The 24,522-nt window shown below is 42.3% G+C and overlaps 1 protein-coding gene across 1 annotated transcript; it reads left to right on the forward strand.

Annotated features, from left to right (window-relative positions):
- Window positions 1–19,085: 19,085 nt before the first annotated feature.
- Window positions 19,086–23,938, forward strand: LOC308090112 (arrestin domain-containing protein 3-like; the record flags this gene model as incomplete). The annotated part of the gene is made up of 6 exons (XM_080435138.1): window positions 19,086–19,329; window positions 19,869–19,929; window positions 21,771–21,789; window positions 21,913–22,009; window positions 23,072–23,340; window positions 23,798–23,938. 6 exons carry the CDS (start codon window positions 19,086–19,088, stop codon window positions 23,936–23,938), a joined length of 831 nt encoding a protein of 276 aa, XP_080291264.1.
- Window positions 23,939–24,522: the final 584 nt, after the last annotated feature.

Consider the following 24,522-nt stretch of genomic DNA (forward strand, 5'->3'; position numbering starts at 1 on the left):
AGACCAGACACTGAAGACCAGGCGCGCGGGAAGTCCTTAATACCTAGGGGGGCTGTGCGTCCGGGGGGACTCCTCGCGCCCGCGCTTTGCGCGGGCGCGCGATTTCTTTGCGATTTTTGGGGGGTTTTCTGTGTTTTTCCCCACACAAAAAGGCAGAAAGACAGTGTAAACACCAGGTTGAAGTTCATCCATGACCGTAACAGACTGCTATGATCCATAAAATATATATATATTATAAAAAATAAAATAAAATAAAACTTTTTTTTTTTTTTCTTCCCATCACCAGGGGGGCTGCTCCCATCACCAGGGGGGCTGCAGCCCCCATAGCCCCCCCTTCCCGCGCCACTGCTGAAGACAAGTCTCAGTGTCTGTGCAGAAATCACAGGCCACGTCTCCAGGTCAAGCGTAGCAGTGATCAGGAGGAACATCTTGGAGTGCTGTCTTCTTCAGGCTCTCCACCACCTCAGCCAACATGGTGTTCTTCTTCAGAACGGGTCTTGGGTTAAAAGTGTCTCTGCATTGTGGACAGCTGTATCGCCCTCTCTGATCATCCTGGTTCCAGTATCCCTCGATACACCCACCGCAGTAGCTGTGTCCACAGGGAACAGCCACTGGATCCTTCAGTAGATCCAGACAGATAGAACAGCACAACTGATCCTGATCCAGTTGAACTCCCTGCTGCGCCATTTGAGTATGACTGACCGACCGACCGACCGACTGTGTGAGTGTGAAACAGGGTGTTGCTGAAAAAGAGAATTCCAAAGGTAAAACAAAAAAAGGTGCGGCCAGGTTGATGCACTGCCAGGAAACACTGTCCCAGTCCACTTTACAGTGACCGCGATGAAGAATGTCAGGTATAGGCTTATAGGTCAAACCATTAAGACCTGAGGCCCATTCTGCACATGCCTTCTAAATCCAGGTTTTCTGAAAAACCCATGTTGCTATAATACAGCAACAGTTTCAGTGGTTCTCAAACTATTTCATGTCTAGGACCCCCCCAAAATTATATGTATTTGGCCGCTATCGGTCCAGGGACCCCCCAGAAACAAAGATTTGAGTTTTAAAAAAATCTCTTTTATATTAGCCTACTGATATATATTCAAAGATTTGCTAACATTTTCACAATGTTTCAAAAATAGCAGATCTACAAACGAGCTTGTATATCTGCTATTTTTGAATAGCCAAATATATATAGCAAAAAATCTAAAATGACACAAATGCTTTCCTGGTTTTAATGGGTTAAAGTACAGTCATGAAGGAATAATACAAACACAATACACAAGAGATACACAAACATGTATTCAACTAAAAGACTTGTCAGACCTTATTGTTCAGACACAGAGGAGTAGGATGGAGGCTCTGTACGTCCTCCCGGTTGGGGCTCCTTACTGGCAGGTGAGCCAAATGAGGTACAACAGCAGTGGCAACCGACTGTCTGACCGACTAACACAGGGGTCTTCAACAGGGGGTCCGGGACCCCTAGGGGGTCCTCAGAGTTACTACAGGGGGTCCGCCAAATCTTTGTGTGATATGAAATTTTTGTTTTACCATAACCACTTGAACCCTAGCATCCCTTTTCCAAGGAGAACTTTAGCCAAAAAATAGCCGATCAACGCCTCGCACTGCGAGGCGTTGTGAGCTTAATTGTAGATCGGCTATTTTTTGGCAAAGAGGTGTTTGGTGTACAGGGAAAAAAAGAGCAGACCAAATAAACAAAAAAAGTTTAATCTGAAACACAATTTTACACAATATAGAGGGGTCCCTGCTTCATCTCTCTCTCAGCTAGGGGGTCCTTGGCCTGAAAACGTTGAAGACCCCTGGACTAACAGACTAGTTATTCTACGAAAACGTGCCATTTTGTGTCCCTCAGAACAAAACCGATTTGTAAATTTGAAAAAAAAAAAAACATAAGAACAATAAAGTTTTTGTTTTATTGTTTTAGAGTGTTATTTAAAAACGTAAAAAAAAAAGAGCATGGCCTTGGATTTATGCATAAATGGCCTGTTCCTCTGTATGATTGTTCAACTTTGACCAGATATTGAGCCCAAAGAATGTTTATGATCATAAGAAAATCGTGTCTTGAAAATGTTTTAATTTTAATTTGTTTAAAATTGTGAAAAAATATATATATTTTAGTTCTGTCCCCATGTTTTAGTCAACCCTGTTACTGTTAAAAGAAAACACCACCTTCAGAGGTCTTTTTTTTGGGTTGTTTCATTTCTTTTGGTTACATTTCCTCATGGTGTCCATGCAGCACCATCGATGGGGAGGTTGTTGTGGAGGTTGTAGACAACTATACATGTTTCTCTGGGAATGCACCTGAAGGGGTCGTTGGAACTGGTCTGACGACTCTGATGCGCTCTGAAGCAAAGGGAGGAGCGGGGTCGTTCTTCCTGAAAAGGCTCAGATATTTTGACACATGTTCTACCAGTCTGTTATGGCCTTCTCTGGAATTACGTGCTGGGTGGGGGGCGGGGGGGGGTTGGGGGTCACGCCAACGGAAAAAGCTGGACGAGGTGAGGAAAGCGGGCTCCGTCACAGGGGACCAGGAGGTGGTGGCTAAGGTGTGTACAGCGGGGACGCTGGACGCCATCATGGAAAATCTAGGAAATCTAAACCCTCCCTTGTGCATTACAAATAAAATGCATTGTTATTATTATTACCCCCTCCATCTGGATACAGTGGGGCATCTGAGCAGGAGAGGAAACAACAGATTCACCTATACGCCTCACCGGGTGGAACCGTCTGAGACACAAAGGCATGTCCTTTGTGCAGATAGCTATGAGGGTTTACATGAGACACACGTTGGTCTGGTCTCTGCCAGGTCAACTGTCATATAGTGATAGTCTCGCGTGGCCAGACTGTTGCCTCCCACAATGCTCAAATGCTTCCGGTCAGTGGTGTAAAGTAACTAAGTACATTTACTCAAGTACTGTACTTAAGTACAATTTTGAGGTATACTTTTACTAATTGGAAAGTATTTCCAATTGTCTATACTTTAACTTTTTCTCCACTACATTTCAGAGACAAATATAGTACTTTTACTCCACTACAATTATTCGAAAACTTTAGTTACTAGTTGCTTTGCAGATATAAATTATTACTATTACTATTATCATAGAACATATGAACCACTTTAGCCCTATTTTATACCTAGCCAATTTGAAAAAAGCTACAAAACTAGAAAAAGCGTCTTACAACAACAACGATTTTAGGATCCGAAGATCGGTGTGAGGCTGTGTCTGCATATTCCAAAATGTAAACATGTTGCACAAAATCATAGCTTTAGTACGATGTACTGTAGACATTGGTAAAATATTACTCAACTACAAGTGAAAGTTGCTCTGTCCATTTTGTACTTGAGTTAAAGTACTGGAGTACTTGCTTCTAAAAATAGTACTCAACACTACATGCTTTTGATTGTTCTGTCTGCCTAATAGTTTATTAATGCATTGCCAATCCTTTCTCCCATTTCCCTTGGCACTCTCAATAACACTGATGTAACATTTAGCTTTGGCCTTCCTTAAAAAAAATGTATAACCTGATTTCTGGTGTGTAACTTTCTGTCTATCTAACTTTAATGATTGCTTCAATAACTGGTTTCTACTCTCTACTCTTTATCAGGTTTCTACAGTTTTCTAGCCTGGTAAACCACCCCGGTCGCCAAATTCGGAGAGACAGCGAGATCCCAAAACGGCGTTGGCGGCCGCCACGCCTCCGCCGCGCATCTGGCACGACCGCCGCGCGTCTGGCACGAGTGCCGAGCCTCAGCCACAAGCGCCGAGCCTCTGCCTCTCCGCCACAGACCGTCAGTTCTCCGCCGCACCCGCCGCGGCGGAGACGCCACCGTCACGGCGGAACCTGCCACTGACAGCCACTGACCGCCACGGACCCGCCACAACCCGTCACTGAGCGCCACTGACAGCCACAACCGCCACTGACCGCCGCCCGCCACAAGCGCCGCCTCCCGCCACGAGTTCCGCCTCCCGCCACGAGCGCCGCCTCCCGCCACGAACGCCAAGCCTGCCGCCACGAACCGTCACTGACAGCCACTTTCCGCCACTGACCGCCACTTTCCGCCCCGACCCGCCACTCTCAGTGGCGGTCCGCCACTCTCAGTGGCGGTCCGCCACTGACAGCCACTCCTCCGCCATGACCGTGGCATATTTTGCGCATTGAGACAGAGGAGCAGTTGAGATTTCATTCGGCCAGATCTTTCTCAATTTTACTTGAATTCTTATAATTTTTATGTTTATATGATCTGTCAAGTTTATATTTTCCGGTCTATCAGTCATGAAATGATTATATATTTTTTTATAATTTATTATAATGTAAAACGATATCAAGCCGGAGTTTTCCGTGCGTAATTACGCACGTGGTCTGCTCTCCCCCCCCCCTCTACACCGATAACTCTTTGCCAAAAATAGCCTCTCCAAGCTCACACTCCGCGCATATAGTAAATAAGATGGTTATTATTATTCATATTATTATTATAATGACAAACAGTGAATGTCTGACGGACAGAAAGCCTTCTCGAATGATGCCCCGTTGAAATTATATCAAAACGAAATCAAATTGAGTGTGCTCCAACGGCCTGGGTCTGTCTTTCTGTCTGTCTGTCTGTCTGTCTGTCTGTCTGTCTGTCTATATCTGTCAAGCTCCTTGCCAAAAATAGCCTATCTACAAGCTCACAACGCCTTGCTGCGAGTGACCTTGTAGATCGGCTATTTTTGGTGTGAGTGAGTGTGCTCTAACGGGGGAACACCCTTCCACTTCGAAACACCTCCACATCGACGCACCCCCACTTCGACGCACCTGGGGTCCGACCCACCGGGGGTCCGACACATCGCTAGTCCGACCCGAAATGGATATTTCACCCCCCCACTCCGAAAGTGATTTTTCAAGTCTCTGCATATAAACTCATGCGTAAAATCGTGCGTAATATGCAGCTGTGATGCTCAGATTGACAAGCTCTACAGCTGCTCTACAGCAGATCTACAAGCTCATCGAATATTAATATTTTATTATTATTATTATTATTATTATTACAGCAGATCTACAACCTCATCAAATATTAATATTTTATTATTATTATTATTATTATTATTATTATTATTATTATTATTATTACAGCAGATCTACAAGCTCATCGAATATTAATATATTATTATTATTATTATTATTATTATTATTCAATATGTAATATTTATTATGTATTATGTATGTATTATTTATTATTATTTGGTCCCTGAGTCCTGATGAGAATATAGACGAATCCACACGCCTATATTTATTTTATTATAATGTCAATACAAATATGTATTCTATAAATATTAATATACTAAAATTTCCTGAATGAATGAACTCGGTGAAGTGTCTTGTATAGGGTCGGGGTGACATGTTGCTATAGTTGCTATTAATTACCCCAACCAACATCGAAGCACCTGCGTGCATTAATCCTTCATTAATGTCTGTCTGTCTGTCAAAAGTCCGCGCAGCGGCCGTAACACACACACACACACACACACACACACACACACACACACACACACACACACACACACACACACACACACACACACACACACACACACACACACACACACACACACACACACACACACACACACACACACACACACACACACACAATAATAATTAAATGAATAATACATTGTATTAAAACCCCCGAACCTATCTATCTATCTATCTATCTATCTATCTATCTATCTATCTATCTATCTATCTATCTATGTAAAATAGCCGATCTAAGTTGTGAGCTTTTAGATCGGCTACTTTTGGCTAAACTTCTCCTCACAAAAGGGATGCTAATGTTCAAGTGGTTATAAAGTAAAAAACAATCATATCACACAAAGATTTGGCAGACCGCTGTAGTAACTCTGAGGACCCCCCCTGTGTGTGTGTGTGTGTGTGTGTGTGTGTATGTCTCAAGGTTCATGTAATAATTTATATCTGCAAAGTGTAGGATTATTATTATTAATATTCTTTGCATATTCCAATACAAACCAATGCTTCAGTGCATGCGCCAGCGGTACGCACACAGCCTGGGTGTCTGTCTGTCTGTCTGTCTGTCTGTCTGTTTGTTTGTCTGTCTGTCTGTCTGTCTGTCTGTCTGTCTGTCTGTCTGTCTGTTCACGCCGCGACCGTAACACACACACACCACACACACACACACACACACACACACACACACACACACACACACACACACACACACACACACACACACACACACACACACACACACACACACACACACACACACACACACACACACACACACACACACGCAAGCACAGTTAACCCCGAGACTATGTTCCCCCCAAGGTGAATAAATAATAATTTAAGAAATAAAAAATGATATTAAAACCCCTAAATCTATCTATATATCTATCTATCTACCTAAAATATGTAATATAAGCTCACAACGTAAATCGGCTATTTTTGGCTAAACTTCTCCTCAGAAAAGGGATGCTAGTGTTCAAGTGGTTAAGGTAAAAAAAAAAAAAAATCACACAAAGATTGGGCGGACCCCTTTAGTAACTCTGAGGACCCCCTAGGGGTCCTACACCCCCTGTTGAAGACCCCTGAATGATCTACCTACCACCTCTGTCTGTAGCCAGACAGCTACAGGAGTGTGTGTGTGTGTGTGTGTGTGTGTGTGTGTGTGTGTGTGTGTGTGTGTGTGTGTGTGTGTGTGTGTGTGTGTGTGTGTGTGTGTGTGTGTGTGTGTGTGTGTGTGTGTGTGTGTGTGTGTGTGTGTGTGTGTGTGTGTGTGTGTGGAGCAGACGAGCGTCTCTGAGTCTGTGATGAGTCTGTCTGTTGGAATGCACTCCCCAAAACTTTCAGAGATGCGCCCACCTTCCAATCCTTCAAAACCCAGTGGTAAATTGGACACTAACGCAACAGGTTTTTGCAAACTCTCACTGGCCCATGCAGTCCTAACCGGACTGATGTTTCTCTGGAGTGGAAAGGAGCAGACGAGCATCTCTGAGTCTGTCATTCAACACGCACGCAACAGGTGGTCCCTCATTTTCCTTTGGAATGCACTCCCCAAAACTTTCAGAGATGCGCCCACCTTCCAATCCTTCAAAACCACCATCAAAACCCACCTCTTCAATATCACTAAGCTAAAAGGTGTAAAACATGAATAAATAGACCGCCTATTATTATTTCTTAATATTTCAAGAGGTTATTCAACTCTCTCCAACTATCTTTTAACTGCTCCCCATTTGCGTCATGCATGACTGACAGCAAGGCTTTAATTTGGTTCATTTAATTAGTAAAGACAGACAGGTCAGTACCATAGACAGCTCCTCGTCATCACTACCGACACACAGGCAGTTCAGCACCACAGGCAGCTACTCATCAGTGTATTAATCATACAGAGATATTCACTTTTAAGTCATGAAGTGAGGCCACAGTTCATTGACTATCAAATGATGGTAACATTGTACCTCTAAGAGAAACTGTAGGGTGTTTGAACTACAGTGATTTTTAATATTATCTTCATCTGGCATCTATCATCTAAAGACCGCTGACTGCTCTGTCTGTATATCCATGATGCTTCGGAGCTATGATGTCAGCTATATAGCTGACAGTAGCCATATATAGTATCTGATTATTAGGCAGTGCATTTGGCATGTGCGTAAATATGAATCTGGCAGCTAGGGGATAGGGATACATTAATTGACGTTCATTATATACCATATAGATATAGGTGTTTTAAGAAAATGTATTATTTCTTGAATTATTATTTGTTCACCTGGGGGGGTGGGGGCCTGTGGCAATAAAGCCTGGGTTAACTGCGTGCGTGCGTGCGTGCGTGTGTGTTAGAGCCGCAGACTTTTGATAGGCAGACAGACAGACAGGCAGACAGACAGACAGACAGACAGACAGGCAGACAGACAGACAGACAGGCAGGCAGGCAGGCAGGCAGGCAGGCAGGCTGTGCGCACTGCTGGAGCGCACTCAAGCATTAGTTGGAATTGGACTATGCAACGAATAATAATATAATAATAATCCTACACTTTGCAGATTATTATATTATAACCACTTCAGCCATATTTTATACATAGGATATAAGAAAAATAGCAGATCTACAAGCTCACAATGGGAGCTTAGATGCGCTATTTTCAAACATTGTATTACTTTCATGGGGCGGGGTGGAGGGGGGAAGGGGGGGGGTCGCGGATTGCTTCGGGACCAGTGGCGTTCCCAGGAATTACATTTAAGGCAGGCGAGATCCCCCCCCCCCCCCCCGGGGGAAAACGGAAAAACGTTAATAAAAACAATATGCAAGTATATTCAATGTATGTATTTTTATTCTAAAAAAAGGGCAGCATAACAGAAAAGGCGAACATGATGACCTGCACAAATTATTATATTTGGTAATGAATGGCTAAAGCTGCTCTCAGAGCCCCTTTTATGCCAGGTGAGTACAGGTGATGGCCCAGACCCCCCACACATGGCATTCCTGGCACCCCATGAAAACAAAGGCATACATTTGCATCATAGACGAGGGTCGCTCTACTGACTACGGTAATGATTGGCTGCCTGCCCGCGTGAATGGACGAGGAGGCGGGGGGCTAATGGCTCGACGGCCACTATTTTAATAAAAGGAGGATTAATGAAGGATTAATGCACACAGGTGCTTCGATGTTGGTTGGGGTAATTAATGACTATAGCAACATGTCATCCCGACCCTACGAGACACTTTACCAAGTTCATTCATTCATGAAATATTAGTATATTAATATTTAGAGAATACATATTTGTATTGACATTATAATAAAATAAATATAGGCGTGTGGATTCGTCTATATTCTCATCAGGACTCAGGGACCAAATAATAATAAATAATACATACATAATACATAATACATAATAAATATTACATATTGAATAATAATAATAATAATAATAATAATAATAATAATATATTAATATTCGATGAGCTTGTAGATCTGCTGTAATAATAATAATAATAATAATAATAATAATAATAATAATAATAAAATATTAATATTTGATGAGGTTGTAGATCTGCTGTAATAATAATAATAATAATAATAATAATAATAAAATATTAATATTCGATGAGCTTGTAGATCTGCTGTAGAGCAGCTGTAGAGCTTGTCAATCTGAGCATCACAGCTGCATATTACGCACGATTTTACGCATGAGTTTATATGCAGAGACTTGAAAAATCACTTTCGGAGTGGGGGGGTGAAATATCCATTTCGGGTCGGACTAGCGATGTGTCGGACCCCCGGTGGGTCGGACCCCAGGTGCGTCGAAGTGGGGGTGCGTCGATGTGGAGGTGTTTCGAAGTGGAAGGGTGTTCCCCCGTTAGAGCACACTCACTCACACCAAAAATAGCCGATCTACAAGGTCACTCGCAGCGAGGCGTTGTGAGCTTGTAGATAGGCTATTTTTGGCAAGGAGCTTGACAGATATAGACAGACAGACAGACAGACAGACAGACAGACAGACAGACAGACAGACAGACAGACCCAGGCCGTTGGAGCACACTCACTTTGATTTCGTTTTGATATAATTTCAACGGGGCATCATTCGAGAAGGCTTTCTGTCCGTCAGACATTCACTGTTTGTCATTATAATAATAATATGAATAATAATAACCATCTTATTTACTATATGCGCGGAGTGTGAGCTTGGAGATCGGCTATTTTTGGCAAAGAGTTATCGGTGTAGAGGGGGGGGGGGGAGAGCAGACCACGTGCGTAATTACGCACGGAAAACTCCGGCTTGATATCGTTTTACATTATAATAAATTATAAAAAAATATATAATCATTTCATGACTAATAGACCGGAAAATATAAACTTGACAGATCATATAAACATAAAAATTATAAGAATTCAAGTAAAATTGAGAAAGATCTGGCCGAATGAAATCTCAACTGCTCCTCTGTCTCAATGCGCAAAATATGCCACGGTCATGGCGGAGGAGTGGCTGTCAGTGGCGGACCGCCACTGAGAGTGGCGGACCGCCACTGAGAGTGGCGGGTCGGGGCGGAAAGTGGCGGTCAGTGGCGGAAAGTGGCTGTCAGTGACGGTTTGTGGCGGCAGGCTTGGCGTTCGTGGCGGGAGGCGGCGCTCGTGGCGGGAGGCGGCACTCGTGGCGGGAGGCGGCGCTTGTGGCGGGCGGCGGTCAGTGGCGGTTGTGGCTGTCAGTGGCGCTCAGTGACGGGTTGTGGCGGGTCCGTGGCGGTCAGTGGCTGTCAGTGGCAGGTTCCGCCATGACGGTGGCGTCTCCGCCGCGGCGGGTGCGGCGGAGAACTGACGGTCTGTGGCGGAGAGGCAGAGGCTCGGCGCTTGTGGCTGAGGCTCGGCACTCGTGCCAGACGCGCGGCGGTCGTGCCAGATGCGCGGCGGAGGCGTGGCGGCCGCCAACGCCGTTTTGGGATTTCGCCCCTCCTGCAAATTCGACTGGGATGGTTTACCAGGCTAACAGTTTTCATCCATCCAGGGCAAGGAAACTACTTTCCCTCTCCTACGCTGCCCTCTAGTGGTGAAGGAATCCATGACCTCATTAACTTCAGTTAAAAACACATTGCAACCAGTCTCAATGTCATTGACTAACAAATAAGGACATGTTTGCCCTATAGCCCTAGAATGTCTCTGATCTTACATACATTTCAAGTATTCAAAAAAAAAAATAACTCCGTCTGTACTCACCCAATTATTAATTCCTAAGACTTGGGAGTCATATTTTGTCCTCTAGTTTCATATCCATGTGAAAGTTCTGCCAGAAAACGTGTGTTTAGTCAAATATCTCCACTTTTCCACGAGTTGCACACGGACGACTTTCTGTACGGAGCTAGGGGGGGCGACTTGAGTGATGGACCGTTTGGGTAAATTCGGTCCGTCACTCAAGTCGCGGATTTCATGGATATGAAACTAGAGGACAAAATATGACTCCAAGTCTTAGGAATTAATTATTGGGTGAGTACAGACGGAGTTTAGAGCACTTTTATGGCCGTGCAGATCGTCACTACACAGTGGGTCGACGAGAGCGATCTATGACTGTGTATTTGGAATACTTGAAATGTATGTAAGATCACAGACATTCTAGGGCTAATGTTTGCCCCAGCAATTGCGGGGGCAAACATGTCCTTATTTGTCTCAGTGACTCTCATTTAATGCCAGACACTTTATAAATGTATAGAATGAATTAATATATGATTTTATTTCCCATTATAATAATACAATATACAAGACACTTTATAAATGTATAGAATGAATGAATATATTATTTAATTTGCCATTATAATAATACAATAAAAGCACATACAGTATTAAAAGAACACCAGGATGGCACTAGACTTATTTCCATTACGGCCCACAATAATAAATCCATGATAATACATAGACAATCCCATCAATCACTTTAGTAGAGGCCCTAGGAGGGGTCCACGCGTACCCTCTTATTTTTTTTTCTAGTTTAGATTTTTGGCATCCATAGGACCTCTAATATAGGGATTTTGATGATCCCAAGAAAAAAAGTGGTCCAAAGTGTGTTTTTTTCAATGTTTTATTACCCCTATGAGACCTGCAGGATTGCTGGCTGAAATGCCAGCGAGACTGTCTTTCGGAGACTGTGGCACGCTCAAATTTAGACGTAGCCCAAAGATAGCGATACCATTTGATTCTAGACAACCTCAGGTTTCCAATGGGACCAACCTTGTCATGCTACCTTGTCGGGAAGGGGGCTAAATACCTAAGGATTCAAAGTTAGACAACATTTTGTCGAGGGAAAAACGGCCATCACTGTTTTCCAAATGGTCCCCTGAGCTGTCACCTTGATATAAGTGAATTGAAATGGATTACATGTATACCTACAAGCCTCCCCTGTACATAAATGCCACATGTATGCCAATCTCATGCAGTTTTGGGCAAGAATCATGCAGTTTATTGCATGCAGTACAAATATGTAATTTCCGCCTATTGTAAAAAGGAGACCACTTTACTGTATCTATAGCTGTATGAGACCACTGTACTGTATCTATAGCTGTATGAGACCACTGTACTGTATCTATAGCTGTATGAGACCACTCTACTGTATCTATAGCTGTATGAGACCACTGTACTGTATCTATAGCTGTATGAGACCACTCTACTGTATCTATAGCTGTATGAGACCACTGTACTGTATCTATAGCTGTATGAGACCACTGTACTGTATCTATAGCTGTATGAGACCACTCTACTGTATCTATAGTTGTATGAGACCACTGTACTGTATCTATAGCTGTATGAGACCACTGTACTGTATCTATAGCTGTATGAGACCACTGTACTGCATCTATAGCTGTATGAGACCACTGTACTGTATCTATAGCTGTATGAGACCACTGCACTGTATCTATAGCTGTATGAGACCACTGCACTGTATCTATAGCTGTATGAGACCACTGCACTGTATCTATAGCTGTATGAGACCACTGCACTGTATCTATAGCTGTATGAGACCACTGCACTGTATCTATAGCTGTATGAGACCACTGTACTGTATCTATAGTTGTATGAGACCACTCTACTGTATCTATAGTTGTATGAGACCACTGTACTGTATCTATAGCTGTATGAGACCACAATCAAACATTCTCCATTGAGAAGTATTACTTTAAAATACAACACAAAAGCATCACTGTCTCTCACTGTTTTTCTGCCCAGACTCACCACTATACCACTGTTTCTCAGCCTCAGGCCCGGGGACCACTAGCGGTCCAAATGGACCCTTAGCGGTCAGTAACTCTCAGAGATACGGGTCCATTTGGTTTTTCCATTTGTAGGCTACACTCTGAAGAGTTAAATAAGCACTGAGGATATTTACTGTGTACATTGGGGGTTCAAATATAGTTTAGATCAGTGATTCTCAACCTTTTTCATTCCAAGGACGCCCAGTTTGAATATGCATCAGGCCACGGACCCCCATTTCATACAATTTATTTAGTTGTTGTTGTTTTTTCATCTCTGGGACTGCAATCTACACTGTAACATCCTCAGTGTTAATTTAACTCTGAAAGTGTCTAAATGGAGCCAAATCCAGTGAGTTACAGACCCCGTGAGGGTCCCTTTGGACACCCGGTGACGCTGAGAACCAGTGAAGCTATACAAACCCAATCTGGGAACCCATTCTGTAAAAAACGAATTTGGCTTAGCGGAATCTGTCTTGAGATCAGTTGTCTCCTCCCCTTTCATTCTGGTTTCCTGTGACAGTGAGAGGGACGTTCTCACTGTAGCGCTTCAAAATATCTCCACCTACAGTGACTTTATAAAAACATGTGTACTCCCCTTGGTGGGTGTGGTCTGCTGCCGGAAACAGGAAGTTGGCAGAGCGATTGACACATGGCTCTGTGTGACTGTATTTGTAGTTATAGGGTATATTAGCAAATTCGAGATAGAAGGAGCAGTTTGGGTGCTGTTGGAAATCTGGGTGCTCTTCCAGGACGAAGGGGCTGAATGGAGGGCGGAGCTTCACGGAGCAGGTGATGGTGAAGTTGGAACCCCTGAGCACCTGCAGCCCCTGCTGCTGGCCCTCAGAAACCCCGTTTATGGAGGGGAAGACACTGAGGATTGGATCACTCAAAGCTGTAACAAAACAGGTGATTGGCTGAGACAGCAGATAGGGTAAACAGAACAGACAATAAGTAGTAAAGTTATCACATAATGTATGGTTTGGGGTTTGGTTCTGTTTGGGTTCTCATCCCCAGAACTCATCCTGGTAGTTCCACTCACAGTAGCTATAGAACATTTATTTAACAAATAATGGTGTTACAAATTACACCACTTAATAAACAAAGGATTTCCTAATTATGTATTTGACTGCTTGTATTAACTGACGAAAAAATAGCTTGTAGCAGTAATAGACCTATAGAAACATATAGAACATTTTGGATGCATCTCGAGATGCATCACGATGCATCGTAGAATCGTATTTTTTATTTTATTTTATTTTACCTTTATTTAATCAGTAAAATCACATTGAGACCATTCTCTTTTACGAGTGTGCACTCGAATCAAATCGTTAAAAAGTGAATATTAATAGCTGATCTACAAGGTCACAACACGTTGCCAGCTGAGCTTGTAGATCTGCTATTTTCAAAAAATCTATTAATTTGAACTATTGTATGGAGGTCCCTGGCACAAAATATTTTCAGACGGTGTTCCGCGGCCAAATCCATTTTAAGTGTCCTTGACATGGAAATGTCTGAGAAGCATTGACTGCTCTACAGCATGTTTGTATTTATCTCCAGTTAATAACAAAAGCTCCTTTGAATTGAATTGATCAATTTGTAACGTTATGTTTGTAATTATATTTCAAGAACATACTGTACCGTTTGTTAAAGTACAAAATCACAATAATTAGGTTTAGGTTCACCAAATCAATGAATCATTTTTACAGTCAAAGAAGAGCGGTGGTGGTCCTTGTCCTGGTGTCCCCAACATGCCCCAGATAAGTCCGTACTGCCCATGGCGGTAGCGCGGTGGTTCAGGTCTACACTTTTCAACCCACACAGCAAGACGCTGAAGGAAAACAAGAGGTGTGTAGTTTGAAGTATGCAATTATAACAATAACAACATCAACAATAATAATAATTATAATAATACTACATTTGAAGACAGTTCGTACTTCATATATATATATATATATATATATATATATATATATATATATATATATATATATATATATATATATATATATATATATATATATATATATGAAGTACTACAATTCCCCTGACTTGGAATTGTAGACATTACATTTAGTTTGACTCATTTCCACAGATAAGCATTGTGAAAATAGCCGAATTACAAGCTCACAACGCCTCGCACTGCGAGCTTTTGTTATTAACTGGAGATAAATACAAACATGCTGTAGAGCAGTCAATGAGCTGGTAGATCGGCTATTTTCACAATGTTTGCCTCTTTCTTACGTAATATTTGTCAAGTTGGCCAGTATGGTATTAAAAGTCGTTAAATTGTAACTTTTGAAATGTGCAGATACCGTGTATATGTTACAGGTAAATTGGCATTCCAGGTAAATTGGAAAAGAGGCGCTTGTTTTCACCGCCCCCCAGGCAATTCTGTAGAACCAACGCTAGAGGGCAATGAATGCACACTGAATCCACACTGAATCCGCACGCATGCACATGCGTGTGTGCGTGTGCATGTGTGCGCATGCACACATGCACACTCATTTGTGCGCACGCGTGTGTGCATGTGCACACATGCACACGCACACATGTGTGTCGTCGTGGACACTGGATAGTAACCATAGACTGTATGATAGTAACCCATAAAAAGATCTATTCTCCCCCTATTGGGTTACAACTCGGACGGCGCTGATTCGACTCAGCAGACCTTCGGCCGGTCGGCGCGGGCACTCGCGCCTGGAGGCGCCTCCTCGGCCTCAAGCTCTGCTGAGTCGGCGCGCCTCCGTCATGGACAATAACTATTATCACGTGCGGTCCACGTCGCATCAAAGCCCCGCATCGCGCCTCCTCCTCCTCCTCCTCCTCGCGCCGCCTCGTATCAAAGCCCCGCTTCGCGCCTCCTCCTCCTCCTCCTCGCGCCGCCTCGTATCAAAGCCCCGCATCGCGCCTCCTCCTCCCCCTCCTCCTCGCGAGCCTCGCGTCAAAAGCCCTGTCTCGAAAAGCCCCGCATCTCAGCCCCGGCCCACGCCTAAAAACAAGCGCTCCCCTTCCAATTTACCTGGAATGCCAATTTACCTGTGACATATACACTATACTGTATGTTGTTTTGTTTAGTGAGAAAACAATGTTGCACATTAAAGGAGAGATCCGGACATTTTAAGTGTTATCTTTGATGTGTCGTTAGTCACTCACTTACGTAGAAAGTGGCGTTGAGTTTTTCCAGCGATTCCCCTGTCGTCATTTTTTCGACCCCCTCCGTTGGCATAATGGGAGCGCGTGCATGAGTGAAATTCGTCTATTATAACCGATGCAAAGTTATTTTTTTCTCTACTACTGCTCATTGTAGAGTCTCATGATACTCAAACATGCACTGAAAGTCCATGAGAAGCTAACGCTAATGCCGAATGAGCTAACACTGGTTGCTTGTTTCTCTACCTGGCACCACCAAGTTGCCAGGTTCTGGGAGAGAAACAAGCAAGTGACTAACGACACATCAAAGATAACACTTAAAATGTCCGGATCTCTCCTTTAAGCTGATCATCTGGGGACCCCCCAAAATAATTTGGGGACTCGCCTGGGGGTCCCGACCCACAGGTTGGGAACCGCTGTTATAGGCAACCACGTATTGTTCTTGTTCCTTTCTTTATTATACACAGCTTAATAAAGAACGTCGTAAATGCAGGCAGATACTGTAGCTACATTAGATAGATACATTTGAAGATTTGTTTTACCGCTCCCTCGTGTCTTCTGCGAACACAGTCGATGTAAGGATGGTCGGTGTGTGAATTCGGGCTACAGACAACACATCGAACCTGGATCTGACAGACAGACAGGATAAAACACAGACAGGTTGGAATATATTCATTTTAGAGCAAGGTTTCTCAAAGTGGGTGCCGTGACATCAGAAATACTTCCTATGTTAAAATTGGCTAATTGGTGGCTGGGGCCGCTGGCGTAGCGGTCCAGGCACCTATAGGCTACAATGTATAGCCTGACAGCGCATCGTGGGTTTGATTCCCGATCCCGATGGCCTTTGCTGCATGTCAGTTGCGTCAGTTCAGCAAAAGCTAAGGTATGGCATGGTTAGGGTTGCCAACTCCCAGAGATTCAAATAAGGGATACCTATCCTGGGCGTGCAGCAAAGCTGCGTGGCCGAAATTCTTTTTAGGGGTCAAACCCTGCATTTCGGGGGTTTTGCAGGGTTTGACCCCCAAAAAGAATTTCGACTCCCCATCTCTCTCTTCCCATATCCTGTCAGCCTACTGTCCTATTTATAATAAAGGCATAAAAAAAAAGGCTATTTGGTATGCCAGTCACTATGACTCGGATCGGAGTAGACGTAGGCCAAACCATGTTCAGTGGTTCTCAGGTCTGTAACTCTGAGAGTGTACAAATTATTTATTGTTATAGCAGGGTAGTAGCACAGCCTAGTGCAGTGAATTGGCCCTTTATGTTATTAATGCATAACCTGTCATTGTATTTGTATTTCACAAACCCTTATGAATGGACACTCAGGGCGTTGTCTGTATGGTGCCTTCTTTATGCAGATTGTTTCCCTCAAAAGCACATCTATTTTCAGATTAGGAGAGAACTACAAGAGAACAAGAAATCAATCAAACATAAACGACACATTTTATCATGTGGTTTTCATTTTTTCTCTCTTCTCAAACCGCTGTGAGATGGAACATGAAGTAAATGACAGTGCTATCCGTGTTCTATATTTATGTATATAAGGCCTAATAATAGATATGAACCAGGTTTTTAATATATGAGACCATCACAACTACACTGTCATTTAATTGCATACTAAACATTTCGTTTCTGATGTATAACAGTTGAACCACTCCACAGCTTTACGTTAGCAGCATTGTAACATTATATATAATATACAGTTGTGATCAAAAGTTTACATACATTTGTAAAGAACAAGTATGTCATGGCAGTTTTGACTTATATACATACAGCATTGCTGTATGTATATTTTGACCCTGCAGATTTGGTCACCTTTTCAGAAACTCCTAAATAAATTAATGAAAATGAAAGAAGTTTTGTGTTTTTTTTGCGTGACAAAGAAGTGTTTGCTCTAATCAACCTATCACAGAAAAACAAGAGTTGTAGAAATGATTGGACAGTCAAAACTGCCATGACATACGTGTTGTTGTTCTTTTACAAATGTATGTAAACTTGTGTTCACAACTGTATAATAACATTATAACATTATAATATATAATATATAATAACAGCTCTGATCAGTTTCAAAACACCCTCATTGTAGCTACATCCATGAAAACAATGCATGAAGAATACTATACTGATTCAAGACACTTCAATACAACGATATAGGATACATGCAACAACGTTACCTGTTCTTTGCCGTCGATGGCTTCGAAATTCAGATGGCGGAATTTAAGTCTTTGATTTGCTTTAATAATGGCCATATCCACATACTTCTTCACGCCCTCATCCAGCCAGTATTGCTGTGCTGTCGCCAGGCAGAGCACAGCCGTCAGGAACAAGGAGGACACAGTAAGTCCCCTCATCTTCTCCAACACGTAGACCTTGAAGAAGAGGAAGAATACAGAGTGTTGTGTATAGTGTAGCTGGTCTTAATATATCGTGGTGCCGACGGTCAGACTTTGGAACCAAAGGAACAAAGAGCTGCAGACGTTGCTGTGATTTCTCTGTCTGCTGGACTTCAGCCAGATGATTCAATGGGTGCTGAGTGGTCCAGAAGCATCTTGTGACAGTTAAGACTCATTGATTGATTCATCATTACTGACAGTGGTGTAAAAAGCACTCAAATGTTTTACTTAAGTAAAAGTATAAATACTGCAATGTAGGAATACTCTGTTTCAAGTAAAAGTCCGGAATTCAAAATGGACTTGAGTAAAAGTACAAAAGTATTGGTATCAAAATATACTTAAAGTACAAAAGTAAAAGTACTCGTTATGCAGAATGTCCCATTTCACAAGGTTTGAAATGTATACAAATATTTTGAAGATAGCAGATCTACAAGCTCACAATGCGTCGCATCGAGACGCATTGCGCGGCGATACTCCTTTATTCTTTATTGTTTGATCCGTGGCACCTAGCAAGGAAGTGCTGTGCACCTTTGTGTGCACCTTTGGTAACCTAAAATGCCAGTAATACCAGTTTTTGTGTGTGTGTGTGTGTGTGTGTGTGTGTGTGTGTGTGTGTGTGTGTGTGTGTGTGTGTGTGTGTGTGTGTGTGTGTGTGTGTGTGTGTGTGTGTGTGTGTGTGTGTGTGTGTGTGTGTGTGTGTGTGTGTGGGAAAAAAAAGAGTTATGTGGGAGTCTGTGTTCATTCTCTCATTCCAAAGCTCCCATAAGGACTGGTTCTCTTTGAAGCGGACAAACATGACGGTCGATAAGTTTAGCGTTGAATTCGATGCCGTCAACGATCGGAACGTCTTCACCAATGGAGATCTGATGACGGGGAGAATCATCGCGGTGACCTCGGGTCAGACCAAGGTCCAGTCCATTTCCTTCACAGCGAAGGGTAAAGCGTCTGTTCATTGGACTGAGCATCATGGACAGAACAACACGGTGCATTACAACGACAAGGAGAAGTACTACAAAGTTGAGCACTCCATGCTGGCAGGTAAAATGATTTATTGTAAAAGTGCTGTAAGTGATGTGTTTTTGGTTGAATCAAAAAAGTGTTTAAGTGATAACCACTTGTGCCCGGGTAGCTCAGTTGATAGAGCTCTTGCTCTCGCTAGGTCATGCGCTCGAACATTAGCCAAATCTTTGTGCCACGTTGTGAGCTTGTATATCTGCTATTTTAAGAGATTTGGTGTAGACAGAAAAAAACATTGGTCCAAGTACAGAGAATTATTCAGATATGCTATTGAGTGTTTGTTCAGTAACAGGGGTCTCCCCATCTCTCCAGCTCTTTAATAAACAGAAAATGCATCTTCAATTTCATCCAATCTGGAGAGAGAAACCCATTTAACAGCTTCAGTTTTATAGTGTTCAAATGTTGTTTGCTAATCTTTTGTTTCATCACTTCCAATTTCACTTGTTTATCCTAGATAGCCTGCATGAGGTCTCTCTCTCTCCTGATTGGATAAAAATGTGCATCCCGACCTGAACATGTGTGTTGTGTTTACTAAAGAGCTGGCTTGACTTTGTTTACAGTTGCCCAGGAGATTGGACCAGGGCGCCACGTGTTCCCTTTCACCTTCCAGATCCCTGACAGGTAAATACTGTAGAGCATGAAGGGTTCCCAGACTTTTACAAAATAATCATATTTGAACTGGGGACCCCCAAAATAAACACATTTGAACTGGGGACCCCCAAAATAATCACATTTGAACAGGGACCCCCCCCCCCCACACACACACACACACACACACACACACACACACACACACAGAGTTGAGGCGTTACATTTAGTTTGACTCGGTTCCACAGATACATATTGTGAAGATGCAAGCTCACAACACCTCGCAATGTGAGGAAAAAACCCCGAAATGCATAGACAACTATGCATTATACTGTACCTATAGCACAATACAAACAAAATGGTCTTCATGCATTAGGCTACTATTCATGATTTTATTCAAGGTATGCCATACCTTGCCAGGTTTATGTTGGAATGTGGCTCATGTTGGTCCACATTCCACAAAACTAATTCCCACATTACGGGTCTGTAAGCTAGTATGTAAATGGTGCATTTATATAGCCAGTGGTGTAAAGTAACTAAGTACATTTACTCAAGTACTGTACTTTTGACGTTTTACTTGAGTATTTCTAATTTTCAGTACGTTTACTTTTACTCCGCGACAGTTATTTGAAAACTTTAGTTAGTTACTTTGTAGATTTTGATTATTTTTACAAAACATACATTAACCACTTCAGCCCTATATAGACCAATTATTTGTTTACCAACATTGAGACTGGATGCACAGGTGATTGTTTCACGCAATAATTCTCAACCTGTTGTTTTGGGGTGCACTGGTTTCAGCACACCCCAACTCCCTCTTGTGTGTTGGCGAGACCTGACAGAATGGGTTTCATTGCGCACATACTGGTTGCACGCATACTTCTTATCAGTGTGACGTCGTCTGTTAAGGGGTCTATACATTTTGGCCATTTGAAAATAGCCGATCTACAAGCTCACGATGTGTCGCGATGCGACACGTTGTGAGCTTGTAGATCTGCTATTTTCAAAAGATTTTTATACATTTGAAAACTTGTGAAATGGGACATTCTGCATAATGAGTACTTCTACTTCTGGTACTTTAAGTACATTTTGATACCGTTACTTTTGTTACACAAGTACATTTTGAATTCCGGACTTTTACTTGTAACAGAGTAATTCTACATTGCAGTATTGATACTTTTACTTGACCAAAGTCGATTCTAAAAACGCCTTCTAAATCCTGTCCTATGTTTTCTGAAAAACTTCAAATATTTATTCAAAAATTACCAAAAATGTATGTTTCTATAATCTATACTGTACATAGCGACAACAACCCCAAAAGGGGTTCTCGTATTGAAAGGTATAGTTACAAATAGGGGTTCCCGCCTTAAATGGGTTAAGTCAAACATTTAAGTACATTTTCCACCACTGAGCTCTTCACAGGGTTACTTATACTGACACTGATGCTATTCATCATTCATTCATCAAAGACTCATCCAAGCGACACATGAATCTATGCATGAAAGACCAGCAGGAGACACAAAAAGTCTCCTTTTGTGTCTCCTACCGGAACCGCTGCCTACCGGTCTGCTGGTCATCAAATTATTGGCTTAGGAATGAGATGAAAAATTCAACAATTCAAGTCTCCATGGGGTGACTAATCAATAGAAAAAAATGTCATTTTGGGGGTGAACTATCCCTTTAAGTTCCAAATTGATTATTATTATTTATTATTATTATTATTATATTTATATTTTCAGGAACCACAGTACGGGTGTAAGGACAAAGACATGGTTTTATTTATTTATATATTTAGTTATATTTCAGGCACCACAGTACGGGTGTAAGGACAAAGACAGTGTTTTATTTATTTATTTATTTATTTATGTATTTAGTTATATTTCAGGCACCACAGTACGGGTGTAAGGAGAAAGACATGGTTTTATTTATTTAATATATATTTATTTATATTTCACAGTACAGGTGTAGGGACAAAGACATGGTTTTAGTTATTTATGTATTTATTTATTATTTCAGGATCCACAGTACGGGACAAAGGACAAAGACGTGGTTTTCTTTGCATCTGGAAATGTCTCTATGAACGTGTTCACGGAGAAGATGGGATACATGCAAGGTAACAATGTTTAGATGGGATACATGCAGGGTAACAATGTTTAGATGGGATATATGCAGGGTAACCATGTTTAGATGGGATACATGCACGATAACAATGTTTAGATGGGATACATGCAAGGTAACAATGTTTAGATGGGATACATGCAGGGTAACCATGTTTAGATGGGCTACATGCAGGGTAACAATGTTTAGATGGGATACATGCAAGGTAACAATGTTTAGATGGGATACATGCAGGGTAACAATGTTTAGATGGGATACATGCAGGGTAACCATGTTTAGATGGGATACATGCACGATAACAATGTTTAGATGGGATACATGCAAGGTAACAATGTTTAGATGGGATACATGCAGGGTAACAATGTTTAGATGGGATACATGCAGGATAACAATGTTTAGATGGGATACATGCAGGGTAACAATGTCTGGTGCACAGTTTGAAATGAGGGATTTGTCTTCATGTTTATTTAATGTGTTTGTAATATGCATGTATTACACATCAAAACAACAAGAACACAGGATTAACCTATTGAATTGCCATCAGTAGTGGGAAACCACGCGAAAGTACATTTAGTTTAGTCAAATACTGTACTTAAGTACAATTTTAAGACACTTTAACTTTACTTCAGTATGTACATTTTTCAATACTTTATACTAATACTCCATAAAGCACCATTCTATACTGCGTCTACTCCAAAAATCTACAAGATTGTTTAGATCTAATATTTTGGGACATTATACATAATGAGTATGGATGTTTGGTACTGTAAGTATATCGTCTCTGTCGAGTGGAAACCTCACATGTCTAACTTACTTACTTTTCAGGATTCAAATAAAGAAATGGCAAAAAGTAGCTATGATCTGCTACTTTTGATACTTTTGTGTGATGCTGTAGTATGATCAAGTAGGGGTGTTCATTTATGGAAAAAAAACAACGATACATTGATGCCAATAATTCCCCCTTCTTCCATCCCTGGAATGTATTGTCATTCTCTCTCTCTCTCTCTCTCTCTCTCTCTCTCTCTCTCTCTCTCTCTCTCTCTCTCTCCATTGACAGGAGAGGCTCTGACCATCACAGCGGAGGTGACCAACAGCTCCAGCCGCGCTGTCAAGCCCAAGTTCGTCCTGTACGAGAAGAAGAGCTTCTTTGGCAACAGCCGCTTCGGCCGCAAGAGGAAAGTGGAGACCAACGACATCCTGAAGGACAAAGACGACGCCGTTGAGTCCTCCAGCAGGAGAACTGTGTCCAAGACCATCTGCATCCCACAGGAGCTGCCCCTCACCATCCTCAACTGCTCCGTCCTCAAGCACGAGTACAGGCTGAAGGTACCTGTCTGTCTGTCTGTCTGTCTGTCTGTCTGTCTGTCTGTTGGATCTTGAATTAGAGATCTACATGGCCTTGGGTTGGGTTTTGACACGCACACACGCACGCACGCACGCACGCACGCACGCACGCACGCACACACACACTTTAACCATTTATGTCCACACAAAGGAGAGCATACAAGGACACAAATATTAGAGGTGCAATAAGGTTACGTTCACTAAATCATGGCATATGTCTTGGCATGTGTGTGTGTGTGTGTGTGTGTGTGTGTGTGTGTGTGTGTGTGTGTGTGTGTGTGTGTGTGTGCGCGTGCGGGTGTGCGCGCGTGCGTGTGGTGGCGCGTGCGTGCTTGTTTTGCAATCACTTTTTGTCTCAACGAATGATCCAGACATTTATTCTTCTTTGATTTAAATTCAAATTATTGAATCAAGGTTCACTATATACATTTCGCTGCAGGTTGTCCTGGATGTAGCGCTCACCAAGGATCCTGTGATCAAACTGCCCATCGTTGTCCTCCCCAATCTGGACGGCTTGTCTTCTCCAAAGGCTTTGGAAGCATACAAGACCAACAGCAAATGTTCTGATCACCGTTTTTAAACTCTGTATTTGAATCTGTATTCATACTGTAGTGTGTACACGTACTATTCTATGTATGTTGCTTAAATGCAGGTCTAAAAAAAAGAGTTTGACGTTAATGTGATGGAGTTTTAATTTTAGGTTACCTCTATTCAATTTCACTATTCTGCCCTGTTCTGTTCCTATTATATTGAAATATAATCCACAAGTGCATGGAGTAAAAGTATAATTTTGGCTTTGTACTTGGTCTGCTCTTTTTTCCCCTCTACACCACAGCTCTTTGCCGAAAATATGCGACACGTTGTGAGCTTGTAGATCGGCTATTTGCGGCAAATGTTCCCCACATAATTTGTATTCAAGTGGTTAAAAAACAGGTTCCTATCACACTAAGAAATTGGTGGCCCCCTGTAGTAACTTTGGGAACTCCCTAGGGGTCGTGGACCTCCTGTTGAAGACCCATGATCTAGTTTAAAGTGGCCTCCATATATTGACATCCACCCACCGTCCACAGAGATCACCGTATATGGGCATGTTACGTTTGTGACGACCTCCGGTCCACCCACAGTCAGCCGTTGATGCTCTGACCACTGTCCAATCACAGCGCT

This window comes from Gymnoscopelus braueri (genome assembly GCF_963280865.1).
Source record: "Gymnoscopelus braueri genome assembly, chromosome: 8".
Classification (NCBI taxonomy): domain Eukaryota; kingdom Metazoa; phylum Chordata; class Actinopteri; order Myctophiformes; family Myctophidae; genus Gymnoscopelus; species Gymnoscopelus braueri.